The sequence below is a fragment of the Rhipicephalus sanguineus genome, chromosome 8, assembly GCF_013339695.2.
Source record: "Rhipicephalus sanguineus isolate Rsan-2018 chromosome 8, BIME_Rsan_1.4, whole genome shotgun sequence".
In the NCBI taxonomy this organism is placed as follows: domain Eukaryota; kingdom Metazoa; phylum Arthropoda; class Arachnida; order Ixodida; family Ixodidae; genus Rhipicephalus; species Rhipicephalus sanguineus.
Window position 1 is genome coordinate 23,798,541 of NC_051183.1, and position 16,247 is coordinate 23,814,787.

At 47.8% G+C, this 16,247-nt stretch overlaps 2 protein-coding genes across 2 annotated transcripts in view; one reads left to right on the plus strand and one right to left on the minus strand.

The window, feature by feature from the left end:
• Window positions 1–10,734, plus strand: part of LOC119401554 (potassium channel subfamily K member 12) — a 128,009-nt gene extending 117,275 nt beyond the window's left edge. Inside the window, exons 2-5 of the mRNA XM_037668450.2 lie at window positions 826–1,022; window positions 2,191–2,502; window positions 4,123–4,295; window positions 5,007–10,734. Coding sequence (XP_037524378.1) covers window positions 826–1,022; window positions 2,191–2,502; window positions 4,123–4,295; window positions 5,007–5,394 — 1,070 coding nt within the window. The 3' untranslated portion in view covers window positions 5,395–10,734. The remainder of the gene's footprint in view (window positions 1–825; window positions 1,023–2,190; window positions 2,503–4,122; window positions 4,296–5,006) is intronic.
• The window catches only part of LOC119401555 (tryptophan--tRNA ligase, cytoplasmic), a 434,281-nt gene that overhangs the window by 243,524 nt on the left and 174,510 nt on the right, over window positions 1–16,247 (minus strand). The gene's annotated exons all lie outside the window — the stretch shown is intronic.

Genomic DNA, 16,247 nt, shown 5'->3' on the forward strand with positions numbered 1-16,247 from the left:
CGCCAGGTTACGACGTCATCATAACGTCATTATGACCTTATAGATCACCGATATATGTGATGTCATCGTGATGTCACATGATCACGTCCTCACGTGGCATCATCGCTTGGTCAAAGGTGCGCCGAAACCGGAGGTCGTGCAACACCAAGTGAGGTGCAGAAAGTCTCAGCTGGGGAGGAACAATGCAATCGACTCAGAACGCCGAGGTAATTTAATGCGTCTGTCACACTGTGGATAGTTATGTCTTGCAAGGTGTCTGTTCCCGACTGTATAACCTAAAAACATTACCAACTGTAAAGCATGCTTTCGCCTTCACGTGTTACAGAGTGTGCAACATGCCGCCGAACTTTTTAGAACGCAGCTCTTAGGCGCCCGTTCCCGCGTTGAGCGGCGTCGCCGTCGGCGTAACCGATAGAGCGAACGAGGACGAAAGAGAACGAACGCGGAGTGTCGATATTATGAGCCACTGGCCTCTATCCTCGCTTTGTTGCTCCATCACGCGCGCTGGCCCCTCGGTCGGAGCTCGTGAGCATGCAGGGCTGGCACGTGCACTGCGGCTGGCTTCGCTTGTCGTAACAGGGCTGTCGGCTTTCTCTTGGTTCGCGACGCCCGCAATGCGCAGAGTGGTGTGCGCAGCACTCGAGCGCTGCCAGTTTCTGCGGCAGTATGTAGCGAATGTCGCATTGCTACTACTGCCGATAGCCAAAACCTCAAACTCAGTTGACTTTGCCCGAACACGAAGCTGCGCTCAAAATTCGCGTTGCGCAATATCGTAATCGTAGGTGAGTATTTTTGTTTGTCATCTTATCATTGCGGACTTCGCAGGCTTCGGCATGACCACGCCGTGCACGTGGGCGGGCCGCAGCCTGGTGCTGGCGTACGGCTTCCTGGGCTGCTCGGGAGCCATTCTATTCTTCAACCTGTTCCTGGAGCGAATCATCACTCTACTCGCGTGTCTGCTCAAGGCTCTGCACGAGCGAGAGCTGCGAAGGCGAGGGCTGCTCGACCGGAGAGACTCTCAGGCGAGTGTCAGATATAACTTAGTTTCGCGTGAACTTCTCAGGGCACGTCTACAGCCGTTTCTTGGGAACAGGCAAGCATTTCTTTTTATTGTTCTATGCTAAAAGGGGCCACGACACGGTCCGCCAACAATTTGCAGTTTTCACTGAAAAATAGAAGTACACGGTCTATTGTGCCTATAATTATGTGAAAAATGCACTGTACAAGAATATTCCAGTGCAAAATAAGCCCTAGAAGTCGCCGGCTTTATATAAACCCCGCCCACCGCCGGCGACCACCTGTTTTTTTTTTGTATGCTGTCTTCTTTCTATCTCCCTTTCTTTCCATCCCTTAATCCCCTTCCCACAGCGAAGGATAGCAAATCGGACGCGCGTCTGGTTAACCTTCCTGCCTTTTCTTCCTTTTCCTCCTTCTCTGCATCCATCAACTCGTAATTATACATTTTTAACACGGAAGCTTTAGATGCCTCATCAAACGCGAAAAGTGACCGTAGGCGTGAACACGAGTGATGCAAAAAAAATCGTGTGATGACGACGCCCCATGACGTCATCGTGATTTCACAACTCGCAAACATTTGTTGCGGCATCATGAAGTCCCTATGACGTCTCAATGTGGCGTCACACGATGCCGCCATCATCTGACAGCATCGCTTGGTGGTCCGATCTCGGAGCGGTGCATAACCACGCTAGGTGCTAAACGATTCGGAGGGGGGGGGGGCGGCATGGAAGATCAATACATCGACTGAGAACAAAAGGGAGAGGATGGCTTTTGCCTTCGAGTCGTCTTAGGCAAAGCATAAGAGACCCTGTGACTTTTATATTCACTCAATTCGTGGCTCTGAAAGCCACACGAGCCCTCCTGCAGTTTTTGAAGGCGACAGAATTGAGAGAGCGTTCGTGATACGCTGCATTGTGTGTGTTATGAAATGGTGTGTGCACTCATGGCTTTCTCTTTCTTTCCTTCTTTCTTTCTCCCTCTCTCTCCCTTTTGCCCGCTCATTCTCCTCCGCATGTGTAGGGTAGCAAACTGGACTTAGTGTAGTCAGCCTGCCTGCATTTCTTGTATTTCTTCTCTCTATCTCAATTCCAAGCAGTCATTAAATTGCCTTTTAGGTACCTCCCTGTCTATCTGTATATCTCTTAAACTCCAGACGCGTTCATAAAATCGCAGTTATCGTTCGACGACCGTTTGGACGACTGGAAGCCCTCGGTGTACTGGGTCATGCTATGCCTGTTCTTGGCCACCGCGGTGCTCTCGGCCTCGGCGTCGGTGCTCTACGCTCGCACCGAGCAGTGGGGCTACCTCGAGTCGTTCTACTTCTGCTTCGTCGCCTTCTCGACGATCGGCTTCGGAGACCTGGTGCCCGGACAGAAGCTCTCGTTCAGGACGCCCTCCGCCGCGCCGAACGTCACCACCGAAGACGACGATGACGTGTCCAGCGAACCCGAGGCCTCCGACGCCACGGGACTTCTGGAGCTGCAGGTTCTTTTTTTTTCATGGTGCTAGCTTCCGGCGACATTGTTGTACCTTGCTAGGAGACTTCCGGTCCGCTTCTTCTGAACCGGAAATTGAGATATGTGGCGGTGTCCGAGAACACCGAAACACATATAAAGAGGCGGTAACGCTTCAAGTTTTTTTTTAATTTGTGTGACATGAAAGGGCCCACATATATCTATATCTCGCATGACACAAGCGAACGTACGAAATTTTATATAGTTTCACGCGGCGGAGGGGCAAGGCCTCCCTGTCCCGACGTGGGAGCGGCCCACTGCGCGCTAAGGACCTCAGTAAAGTTATTGATCCATCCATTCATCCATGTTTGTTGGAACGAAATTGTTGCATATAGCAAAGCTGGAGCATACAAGCGTCTATCACTGGGACAAACAACATCATGTGTAATGATAAGCGTGAACACCCTGAAATGCAGAGCTTCTCTCATACCTAACCTGAAGCACCTTTAAGTGCCTCTCTCCACCTTTTGGCAAAAGTGCTGAAGACTTGTGGTTGGAGTTCTGCGAATGAATCCGCCCAATGCCTCTTCCTTACTAACCATTCGATTTGCAATCATTACGGAACGCTTTGTTCTTATAGCCCGCCAGAGATGTCTCTTAATTGTTATAATTAAGCGAGACAGCTACAGTGCTTAAACAGCCATACTGAACGCGGTCAGAAGCGAGAAACAACACGGACAGCGCTTGCTCGCAACCTATTTTTATTATTCGCGTAGGCTGCACTTCGCAACATTCTGTGCGTCAAAAGCACTAGCTAAGAAGATAAAAATAAAATGAACCCAGCCAAAGTGACCAATTACCTGCACTGAGTGAATTCAGGGATTCACTGGGTGAATCACTGAATCGGGAGCCATGAGTTGTTCGAAGCTTGCTTTTTTCATCCGCAAGTCCAATCAGTGGCGCATTTGTATGCAAATCGCCGCGTTGCTTCACCTTGACTAGCTTAATTGTTTCCTCGCTAATCGAAAACTTTTCACGTTTCTTGACTTTTTTTTCCTCCTTACATTGCCTTTTTTTACTGACATTTTTTTACTGACATTTTTACTGACAGAGAGGTGTCGAACATAGAACCCCCATTCAGGGTCCAAAATTTCAGAAGATAACCAATACGCAGTACCATACAATGTACGTACAACTTGAATACCGAGGCACTGAGTTGAGCTGACGAGGTAGTTCCACCGCTGCTTCATCTTGAACTTAGTATCTCGAAAAGATGATCTCTGCGGAGTTCTCTTCCTGGAAGAATGCCATCCACATGTTGGCTTCGATTGCCGGGTGCGCCAAAATGAACTATTGTTCCTAGATGAAAGGACTCAACAGACTTAAAGCTCTACACTGAAACTGGCGTCCATATTGTTCTCTCTTTTTTTACATCTTCATCCTCCTCTGCCTTTCTTCCCAGGTTCTCGCGCTTCTTCATATATCCAAGGGCTCACACCACCCATCCAATATGACGTCTCGAATATATAAGGAATATTGTCCCCTTATATGAAGTTCTTAAGTCAGCAGGTAGCACATATATCGTGTAGATAAGTTATCATGTAAAGACATAACATCGCCTTATCTACCTTATCTGGCTACTCTCCCGCAGGTGACGAGCTGGTACCACGTGGCTAACTTCCTAATCTTATCAGCGGGCTGCTGCTGCATCTACAGCCTCTTCAACGTCACCTCCATCGTCATCAAGCAATTCCTCAATTGGCTCATCCGCAGGCTCGACTGCTCCTGCAGGTTCAGGCGCAGGACGGGGCAGAAGCCCACTAGGTACAGAGCCCTCGTTCTTTTATACCTGTTCTCTTTCCCGGCAAAAAAAAAAAACAAGGGAGGCCGCATTCTGACAAAATGCAGTTAACAACAGGTTAGGCCAGAGACTGATGGTCTTTATATGAGGGAGTGAGTAAGACATTCCTTTCTTTGAATATCCTGCAAATTGATGGCCTGGGTCTAGGCCGCGTAGGGGGCTGTAGAGAGACCCTGTCTCTCAGTAGCTTCCCGGACTTCGTGATCGCCCAATGGTAGTCTTCGAGATCTGAGCTAGTCACTGCGGCTCTCCACCACACCCCCCGTTGTCACAGTACGTTTCTTTTATTGCTGCTTCAGATACAAAGTTTTACAAAAAACAAGCATTTACGTCTTGAGATTGCCGCCTTTTAGTCGGGTATCCTGCGAAACGCCTCTGTTTCACAACCAACAATAGAATTTGTATAGTTTCCTTCAATCTCTCAATGAGGCACGGTGTACGGCGCATTGTCACCAAATGACCGTTGCATACCGTTCTATTCCTCGACAGTATATTTGCAAGGTGTATTCTGAAACATTGCATTCGACTAACACTGAATGTGTCACGTTTACAAGTATAACGTCCTTTATAATACTTTATAAACAATTGGCGCTCAACCGGAACACCAGTGACATTTCTACTGTATGTACGAACAACATCCAAGTTGAAACCACTTCACTTTTTTTCACATGCAGGTATCGGCGCAACGCCCTGACTCCAGCCCAACTTCGCGTGCAAGCCAAAGCCGCGGCCAGAAGCGGCGTCAAGTCGTCACGGAGATCGTCCGGCAAGGCGGCTAACGACACGACTGCGGCCGCGGACTCCGACTCGGACGCCGACTCAACGTACGACTCGGACAACGAGCGAGGTCACACCGGCGAGCTGATCTGCATGTCGGACCTTCTCAGGGCAAACAAGGTCTCCCTTGCCATCATGCAGAAGCAGCTGTACGAGACGGCACAGCGGGGCGGAGCTCCCATGCTGCTGCCACCAAGGGCTCTGCAGGATAAAGACGCATTCAAGCCCGGCTCGGTCGGTCCTTTGGCCATAGTGTCCCAAAAGTTCGGCGACGGAAACGTGTGACTACAACGAAAGAAACACGGTATCATTGCCACAGAAAAAGAACGCCACCCTGGCTACTAAAGGAGAACACTCTCAAGCATGTCGTAGTTGGTGCAATGGCCACTGCGTCCTGTATTTCTCCAGGAATCGCAAACGTTTCATTAGAATAACTAGCGATGTCCTCCTCGCTGCCCAAACGTTGGGAGGCAAAGAACCTTCCGAGACTGTGCTCTGGCCGTAGCGTGTGGGACGTTCCGGATATCGCCATGCTTGACCGGAATGACTACAGTTCCTTTGTCATCGGGATGCGTCGCACGTAGTTGCAAGACTAAGGAATCATTAAAGCTGTGCAAGTCGGCCCGCAGGCCACAGGACGCGAAATAATGGCGCGACCAGAATCCCAAGGAATGGCGTTCTTCCACAATTTCCGCTACAATCTGGCTACAAGATAAATCCACGATCAAGCCTCCGGCAGGTGGTTCGGTGACCAGAGTGTCCTAAGACGTTTGACAACGACCACGCAGTAGTAAAATCACCAGAGATGCCATCTTCCTTGCCACAGTGAGGAAAATACGCGGGCAAGACTAACCTCTGGCCGTAGCGCACAGAACGTGTAAAGGTGGCCGCGCATGAGCACAATGATCAAATCGGCGCAGGGACGACGACACTTCGTACATAGTCCTTGAACTAAGGACACAGTAAAGCCCTGTCTACGGCCATACAGCCATAGTCTGCCAAGCATTTTGTGAAAACAATGTACAGTCGACGTCGCCATCTTTGTCACTATATTGCTGAAAGACAAGGACACACTCAAATGGGCGTTTTGATTACTGTGCACAAAAGGCTTGTTAAGGTCCACTGATAATCAGACTGATCAAAGGTGCTACAATTGGCACCAAGAAACGCTCTTTCGAGTTGAGAGGAGACAGATTCATCTCAGGCGAATACTACGTGACTGCGAAATATTCCAGCGTTGTTGGACCCAGTCGCATTTCAGCAGGACGATCTGAGATGCTACATACTTCGTTATAAGAAGTCACACCTGGTCTTCGGATTAAGACCACGTAAAGGTCTTTCAACTGGCCCTGAGGGTATGTGACTCAAGCGTTCGGTTACGGCAGTCTATGGAAAGAATCCTGGCATCTGCGAACAGTGCACGCCCGATAGTTCATGAACAGCGAACAGCGAACAGCGAACATTTTGAGGTCTGTTCTCTGATTATGGTGTCCTAAATGTAGGGCGAGTGCTTCGTCTGACCAGAGTGACCACCGACATTAACATCTGCACCGCTACACGCTGCAAATATAAAGCATCATGAACGACCAAGGTACGTTCAAGTGGGATGAATCGGATGTCCTTGCCATGGTCTCCCAGACTTTTTGGTGATTGTTAGACATGGTAACAACGACTGAATACGGTGTGGTGGGTAGCTCTCAGCAGGAGAGAGCTATAGTTGAACAACAGCCGCATGAAAGTTGGTGCAACCATTCCTCGGGACATTATGTTTCTTCTGGACATAGTGTATCTTCGTCACCGGTGGACGTACCGCGTTATTCGAGGACGAGGCCACGCTCAAGCTAGGCTCATGCTCTTCGCTGGGAATATTGTTCGAGAAGTTTGGTGATTGTCACATACCATAACAATATCCAGAGGTACTATGGTTTCAACTTACTGATGTTCTACGTAACTGTCATTTGGGCAACTCACTGACGTGAGAAATCGAGGACTGGTTGTACACACTGGCCCGATTACTGTCTCCGGCTTGCCAGGTGCCCCACAAGCATTGTCAGAAGTCATAGTCCCGCGTGATTTATGCAATCAGTTTCGTGTTTTAGCAGAGTTTAGACATTCTTCTCCAGGCATTGTTAGAAGCAGGACATATTTGAGAGTCTATCGATAACGATCTGGTAGCGCCTACAGAAGGAAGGCTACAGGTGTCACCAAGTTAGCTTGGTCGTAAGTGATGATGTAACAAAAAGAACGCTGCCAGTTTCTGCACTTTCTCAAAAAAACAGACAAGTTGGCAACAGTCCCACGAGCTTTTCGGTGCGCTTTTTTTTTATAACAGCGCCACCCCGAGACACCAATGAGATCGCCCTACAGGTAGTAACTCGCAGCGAGAAAAGCTTCTATGCCGCACCTCTTGTAGTCTCAACATCAGATGATACGAAAGTTTACAGAAGCATGCTTGGCACGGACTACTCGTGGTATGATTCGCGCATCGTAGAATAGCACATAAGATCCTGCGCGCGTGCAGCGAAGTCAAACCTTCATCTTAAACAGACAAAAATCCGTAGTCACTCACAAGTTCTGGCGCTGCCTGGAAAGCATTTTCATCATTATCTCACATAAAACTCATCAAAGGTTTATACTATTCTCTATCACTGTTTTCCGGTGTACGGCAACTTATTAGTGCTTAGGGGTACTTGAGATATCGCCCATGGAAGCCATATACAGTTTGACTGGCTTCTACAACAGTTATAGATTCCCAGAAATATATTAGCAAGCTGACTTCGTGTGAAAAATTGTCCCCTTTAGGACTTCTTCAGAAGGAAGCGCCATGCATTTTACCGGTACTCGCTTGTGTATTGGTACTCGTCTTGGCAGTTCTAGACAATTTAGAGATTTCTTTCTCAACCCCTGCAGTTTCGCTCACATAATTGGTACCGTCATTGTTATTGACCGTCAGTTAAGGATTCTTCCACCGTTGTCGTTGCAAGCAATTCAACGTTAAGGTTGCGTCCTGTAGAATGCCTTCTGAGGAACAGATCAATTCACATTTACGAATTGAAGTGTAGGGCGCGACGAAGACAACAAACAAAAGGGAGAGTACACATACACGAAGTGTGTGTGTACTCTCGCACTTCTTACGCTTCAATTATGCTGAACCAACACGCCCAGTCGGTCATTCTTACACATTTACGACTCACGAAATAATATTATAGTAATAGCAAGCGCATCGATAGAAGTTGCACGAAGTTCATCGACTGTGTGGCAGCCGGCAGGTATACTGGCTTGCTCGAAATGCTGAAGGAAAGTCTAGTTAAAGTAGTCATTATCGTAGAGCTGCTACCCACATCTTTGTACGAAGTATCTAACCATTCGGTGAAAACAAAATGAAGTTTCCATCAGAAAGCTGCTACGGTCCACATAATGCAAAGCATTGACCGGAAAATGAGTTATCGATAATGTGGTTCCTGTCTACGTCTGGTAAGGTTGGCGTCGCTATCATTGCCCTGACGAGTAACAAACTGTTATTTCACTTCCCTTCATAACACATTGTCGCGAAGGTAAGTGATGGTGTTGAAGCGTTGGCCCAAGGCTTCCGATTCACTTGTTAAGTCAGCATTTATCGAATAGGCTCAAAGATACATATTTCTTGATAATTTTATGACTAGAATGTCTATGAGAACGATGCACGTAGAAAGTAAAAAAGAAAAAAAATGCCTAAGAAGGTTCTGCGAACTGTGAGAATCGATCCTGGAGAGACAAGAAATGACAACCAAAACAGCACAGTAAGGACAGCATTCAGAAGAACTGTTACAAGAACGAACTGGAGTAACAAAGGCAGTATGGAAATACAATGCTTAGCCAGTTGGGGGCGTTAAGACTACACATTTCCTCAGGAAGAACTAGCCTGTGGACAATCCATTTTCTGTGTGAGCGTGCTCCCGGTGTGACACTTGTGCTTTGAACAGTGCAGATGGTTCTTAGAAAAGTGAATACTGGACGTAATCAGCTGGGCTTGAACAACGTAAAGTGTGGGATTTGATTGTTGAACGTCTTACGCTTGACGCACCACCTCGATTCCTAAACATGAGTGGTCGCACGCCTCTAGTCCGAAGTGGCCATTGCGTTTCACTGAGTACTCGCACATCTTCTCTGAATGAAAATTTGGTTATAGCGTGATGTCCGGCGTCTACTCGAATCGACTGAAGTGAATATGTGTCGACTATGAAGTTATCTTCAGTAGAGAGTCACCGAAGAACAGCATATTCTTCAGCGTGGAAGCGACACTGCCTAAGATGGCCTTGGTGGAGTCGAAAAACACCCTCGAATCGTTGTTCATGTGTGAATGCGAACGTTAGCAAAGAACCAGCTTTTCGGCAAGTGAACTTCTCTCCATAAGGGCTGAAGGATGAAAACCATCGCAATCACTTGAAGGGGTGATGAACCACTCGTAAGGCGTGGGGAAAAAACACTTCCTGTAGAAAGCTGACACTACTGCGAACAGCTCAGCCAAACCTTACAGTCATGAGCGGCAAATGATGTTTAGAAGCTGCGCGCAAAGTAGTGATTTTCTTAGGCGCTCTGTTTTCATACAGAGGCATGTGCTCATTCTTTTTGAATCTGCCGGCGCCTGCTGTTCGACGTCACCCAACAGATAGCATGCTATTGGCCAATGGGCGACATAAATCAGGAGCGGCCTCTGGATCAGATACCTTTCTTGCCACGGCGTTATTATTAAGACCACGTGCCGACGCGGTGCTCTTTATTGTGCTAAAATTACACAGTAGCCAAACAAGCGCGCAAAAGAATCGCGATAGAGGGCGATCGTGCTTCATCAAGCGCGCTCAGGGACAGGACACGTGCTGACGTAACTTCTTTCCCGGGCCATCCGTTCCTGTTTAGATTCTAGTGCACTCGTCGACCCGAGAGGAGGAGAAAGCACTTAAAGCGTGCGACAACTCCACGTAACTCCGCTCGTTCTTTACGGATTCGGAAGATTTTTGCGGTAGTACATTTGTCAGACAATGAACTCCAATACGGAATTAGTCCGATTATTTCTCGGAAAAGTGATACAGGATGCTTTAAGGCTATCGAACTGAAGTACTGCATTCCTTGACTCCACCGAGTGTCACTTCTGCGTGGAAGGAGACGTAGGTTCAGTACAGTTTTCTGCGATTTCCTGCAATACGCTCTTTGAGAGGCATACAAGTGCGTTCGAGTGGGTGCCGAGGGTACCGTGTTACACTCTGTTCGGGAGAATCTGCAGCGAGTCACTGAAACATGGCGGTTACTTCATCTTGAAAGCGGCACTGCAATCCACCTTCCTGGAACTGATGTGAAGCTTCAGTGGAAGCCTAACCAAGATTACTTCGTCAAAATGTCGTCTCGGAACTCAGAGTGTCTTGTTCGTCCAGTGTTTGAACTCGCACACGCTTCAGGAACGAGGTTGATGTGCTTGCGTCAAATTAAAAGAATGTACACGCCAGGACACGTCGAAGTGAGAATGTTTGAACTCGTCCAGTGCGGAGCCGTTGTCTGATTACGATAACGAAAGAAGAACAAACGCGTGTATGTGAGAGTGCTGTTTGCGTGTGTACAATAAAGAAGCGATCGATAATAGGTACAGAGGCTGCATGGCTTGATCTCATTGTCTTAATCACGCGTTGTGTCTGGAGTATGGAGAATTCAACTTCCCGCACCTGGCCACTACATTTCTTATACCTGCTTACATTACATATCCCAGAAGAGAGCGACAGAGCAAATTAAGCTCTCCTGTGGTTCCTTAAGTATGCAAGGTGTAAGTGCAACTTGTCAGCGAGAGTGGTAGCCACCGTGTAGGCTTCAGATCGCTGACGCACTTCCTGTTCCTCCTGGTGATATGGTTGGTGCCATGGAATGTCCAGACGTGCGCTCCGATTCCGGCCAATCAGAGGGGGTACAGCAGGCGTGCTGGCTAATCGGAAGTGACGCAGATGGGGCATTTTGCGATTACGACGTAATTTCAGCGCTGTATAATATCACAGAAAATTGTGACCCCTCACCCCCTTTCGTGTGGATGTGATTGCTGCAAAGAAGTCAGGGTAAGAAGGGTATGTCCGTCACGTACTATGCTGTGACGACTTCCACGCTTTCCCCAACGTTATTGCCCATAGGCGGATCTAGGTTATTCGCAGCCTGCGCTAATGGTAGTTGGATTTCATCTAAAGCAGCATCACAGGGAACAATTGGATGTATTTTATGAACAACATGTTCCTTAAGCCGCAGTGGCCACGTAAAACTGTTTAACGAGAGTCAAATGCCCAGGAGCCAAGCTTCTCGTCGCACATCAACATGTCAGTTTCTGACTACATGCCTCGTGAGTAATCTGTCTGGAAATGAATTAGGCGTTCCCTTTCATACTGTTAATGACTGCATACATTATTACAGTTGTAATGCTTTATGTATCCAATGCAAGATATAACTTTACTCGAAGCCCCTCGGTGATCTGTACTGTCAGAAGCTGAGAAGGAACTAACATTCAAGGCTACATTATATTGGAGCTCCGAGTAAATGGATAATTGTTGTTAATTTTCTTAGGTGTTTTCAAGCCACCAGCGACTTCTGGTAATGCCAGGAGAAATAGCAGCCAGTGAGACTTGTTTCCGCACATCTTGCAATGCAAGGGCAAGTTTCTTCCCGTACCATATGGCAGCAGAATGCAATGCTTACGCATGCACTCCTCTATGAACTATTGATTCCTATCTGGAATACAGTAGCAAAACCGTTAGAACTCTACGTTTCTGGTTGGAGCGCGACATCCGTGGGCATCACGACTGTGGCAGTGCTGGGTTCGCAAATCGATTGCGAACGGCGAAAGATGAATACGATAAACAAGATTCTAGGACCTTGCACATGTGCCTCGAGGGCGTGGAAGGCAACTAAAGCGCTACTGAAATGCCTAAAATCTACAGATATGAGTGAACGCCTGTAGACTGGATGTGCTCCCCTAAGTGTGCTTCTGATTCTATCCATCCCTCTCTTCTGTCTCCCTTTTCGCCCCTTTATCCCTTTCCTCAGTGCAGGGCAGCAAACCGGTCATGCGTCTGGTTAGCCTCGCTGCCTTTCCTTGTTTCTTCTTCTCTCTCTCACACAATCTTACACAATAATACGATCCCTCGCAGTGGTGCAGTGGTTACAGCGCTCGACCGCTGATCCGAAAGACGCGGGTTCGATCCCGGCCGCGGCTGTGGTATTTCGAGGGCAGAAAAATTCCCGAGGCCCGCGTACTTTCTGACGTCAGCGCACTTTAAAGAACCCCAGGTGGTCGAAATTATCCGGCGCCCTACACTACGGCATGCCTCATAATCCCATCTAGGATTTGGCATCCAAACCCCAAAAATTATTATCTTATTACTCCTTTTTAGACGTACTGCTGCGACGAAATGCGCCGTCGTCATACACTCTCAAAATGGCTAGCACCCTTTCAGGGATCTATTTGTTCAACAACAATAATCGCGATCTGGCTGGCTTGCGTTGCCTTTCAGTAAATTCGGCGCTGGGCGCATTTCTATCAATAATACTTCGTCACACTGACAGCGCTCACGCCGTTCGTGAGCTAAAAGTAGATAACGTGGGAAAAGGCACGTGAGATAAATGACTATCATTGTTGGGGGACACAAAGACACAGCAAGTACGCTTATTTTTATCGTGTATTCGGTAAGCGCCCATGTACTACTAAAAGAGTCAATGCTCTGATAACGTCACGTCCACGTCTCTGTTCCTACTCTTTTCTGCATTCGTAATTGCTGCTGCGGATTTTTTGTCGGAAAGTACCTGGTACAGTATTCGTTTCCTTTGGTTTTTTCTACTGCTTACGTCGTAACAATAGCTCTATTGTTCTTAGCAAGTGGCTTCCAACAATGGAATCACTTAGAAGAAAGGAACCAGGGCTGGGAGCAAGACGTGCAAAGAATCAAGCGGCTACACGGACTGAGGTTCTTTTTCTTTTTAGTCGGTCCTCTCGGTCCTCTCGCTATTCAACGGTGGAGTCTTTCCACTGCTCTGCGCTTTGATGCGTGTTCAGACAGAATTGTAATAGAGAAGACTACAGCATGCGGAAAATGCTTGTGAACTATATGAAGTCCTTTATGACTGCTTCTTCCAACAGCTCCCTCTGGTGAATTTGTTAAAGAATTTACATTACTGGCTCAGGTAGGAAGAAAGAGAAGATATTCCGGGTAATGAAGGCAGGTTAGCAAGGATGAGCTCGGTTTGCTACCCTGCCATGGAGGAGGGTAAAATGGTTTAGACATGGTGAGGAAAGTGGAAGTTCCAGTTGGCAGAGACATGTGCACTTCAAGAAGCGCAGCAGTCCTTTTATCGCGATATCAGTTATATGGACACTTGAGGCGCATTTTTCACTTCGCCGTCGCCGTGATGTTCCATATAAAGTCCTAATCGATAACGTCGTCCCGCGTGTCGTATGTTCTACGTGCGAGTGACAGCTTGCGAAGGCTTCACACGGGTGTGGCGCAAGCAGGGGGAAATGCACCGGTGGGCTCCGTCGGGCGAAGGAGCATGAAGGGGTGTCGGTGGGTGTGGCTGCGTCGATATGGCAGCAACTGCGAACATTGGACAAAAGAACGCGGTCGCGTGCTCTGTCTCGACTGAGATCAGCGGACGGCTTATACCCTTGTACGTGCACTGCTCTCACTGCTTACTTCGCGTTGGAGCGACTGACAGCACGAAAACCGATTCACTGCCTCGAGAAGCCGTATTCCCTTATGCCAGCTTTTTGTAGAGTTACGCCAGATCGCATCATAAAGGATTTATCTGCTTGTCCTACTTCGTATAGACGGTTTCAAGACTGCGATAGTAACAGCACGTGTAGTACCCCAAGAAACTTTCGGTTCTTCATTTATCACTCTTTAACACCGAAGCAGAAAGCGTGTTTTTAAGTTATGTCAGAGTAAGGAAAGACCCTTTTTCCTCCTTCAGACAAAAGGAAGGCGCATAAGTTAAGGACTAACTCTTATAACGTTGGGTATAGATTACAAGCATCTTTATTTGAAATATTTGGCGAGGCACAGGGTGAGAAGTGTTGAAAATCTGCGGGCTACCCGCCAACGCTTTTGTTCCCGCCAATGCTACGTCAGTGCACGAAACAGGGTCTGTGTTTGTAAACAGCCAAACCATCTATAGCAATTCAATTTGTTGCTATCACACTCACGTGTTGCTTTGCCCTTGCGCCGGAACTGTGACTTTTTGTGCGCATTGCACATTAAAGACACATGAAACCAACGCATCTAGATTTTGTCACGCTCAGTATCCGTGTGCTTCGAGTTGTCCATGAATTCGCCCTCGTTCTGCTATTTGTTAGCCTCTTGATTAGCTAATTTGGAAGCTCACAACTGAAGAAAGCCTTTAGTCTCGTGTTCGAATCCCGGTCCAGGACGAATTTTAACGCGTAAGCCTTACGTTCATCATCAGACACTGGCCTTGAAAAACGCGGCGTGATCTTAGTGAATTTATTAAACAAAATCTCAGATAACGATCAGGGTTGAAGCTGGAATCGATCCCAGGCATTTTTCGTGGCAGTCAAGTGTATTCTACCACACAGCCAGGCTTCTTTCTTTTACGTCTTCGATGAATTTCAATAGCTTCTGTAGTTCTCGCCTGATTCTGTCTGGATACCATCCTATCGCTTGGCACTTATCAAACGAAGGACGGCATGTGCATTCTGTGCGCAATTTCGGACAACGCACGCGTGTTCCCGTGGGCGACCTTTGACGTGGGACAGAGAGGGCGCTTTCACCTTTCGTTCCTAGCAAACCCAACACTTTGCCTGTACCGACCGTTAAGTAAAGCTCGCGCCCGTTTACGCTCGCGCCAAAAGCTTCAAACGTGGCATCCCGAATAGCAACTCAAACGGTGCCCTTGCATACAAATATGCCCTGTGCAAACAGTATAAGTATTCAGCTTCCGATGCTTTGCCCTAATCCGATAGCGCGCATATCATCCGACGTGCCTGGTGCGAGAACAGCCCTCCTAGCATCGAAATACCGGCAGTGTTTGACTCTGACTCTTGAAAAGGTCGAAAGGTAAGCGTTATTGTTTACGCATACGGCATGGAACAACGCAAACATGTCAGGAAACGCTCGGCGCGAAGCGTATGCAAATGCGTGCGCAGGAGGGGATTAGGAATTCGGCGGAAGTATCGGTTGTGTGCGCGGCCGTGATGCAACGCTCGGGGATTAGCCTAATCCCATCGGCTCAAGGACTTGGTGTCTGTCGTGTCGTTCTCTTTGGCTCTTGCGAGCGATATGAACAATATTTGACGCTGTCGATCCCTTGACACCTGAACCGACGTGCATACGCAATGAGCCTAGAAAGCCGGAAGTTGAGGCGCTTTTGTCGGGAGGAGTGATTCGATGTGCAATCCTTGCGCAAATCTGTTGCCAAACTCATAAAACTTCTCTTTCATAAATAGGTTTCTCTATCGGACAGCCGGCTTCACTAATTACATGACTCACATTGTGATCGGTGGAAATATTATCTGAGGAAAACTTTTATCGCAAGGCGTTTTTGTGAATACGCGCCCTCATGCCGAGATTTGTGAGGAGTACCCACAACTTTAGATCCACACTTTGTGCACACGAAAACGCAGATATCCAAGATTTTTTGTGTCGAAAATTGGCGTATTTTAATCGCATTTCGTAAACAGCCACCTATCATTTTTTATTTAGCCGAAAGAAATTGACCGTCGGCGTCAGCGGGGTCCCGCGGCGTCAACGCGAGTGAGGCAACAAAGAACATCACGTGATGACGGCACCACATGACGTCATCACGACGTCAACTTTTGCACGTCATGACGTCACACGATGACGTCATTACATGACATCGTTTTTTGGTGGACCGATCCCGGAGGCAGTGCAGAAAGCTTCCAATGCCTCCGATCCCAGAAGCCATAGAGTTTCCTAAAATTAACTAGAGGGGACTCTGGCGCTGCGATCGTTCAGCCACCATGGGAATGATGGGTAGTACACAGATTTGCCTCGTCTTCGTGCTTGCGGGCGTCGAACGCACTTGCGGCTTTGTTTATTGTTGTGTTTTGGTTTTCTTTTGGATAAAAGAATGGATCGTTGTGAACTTCGTGACCAGGTTTG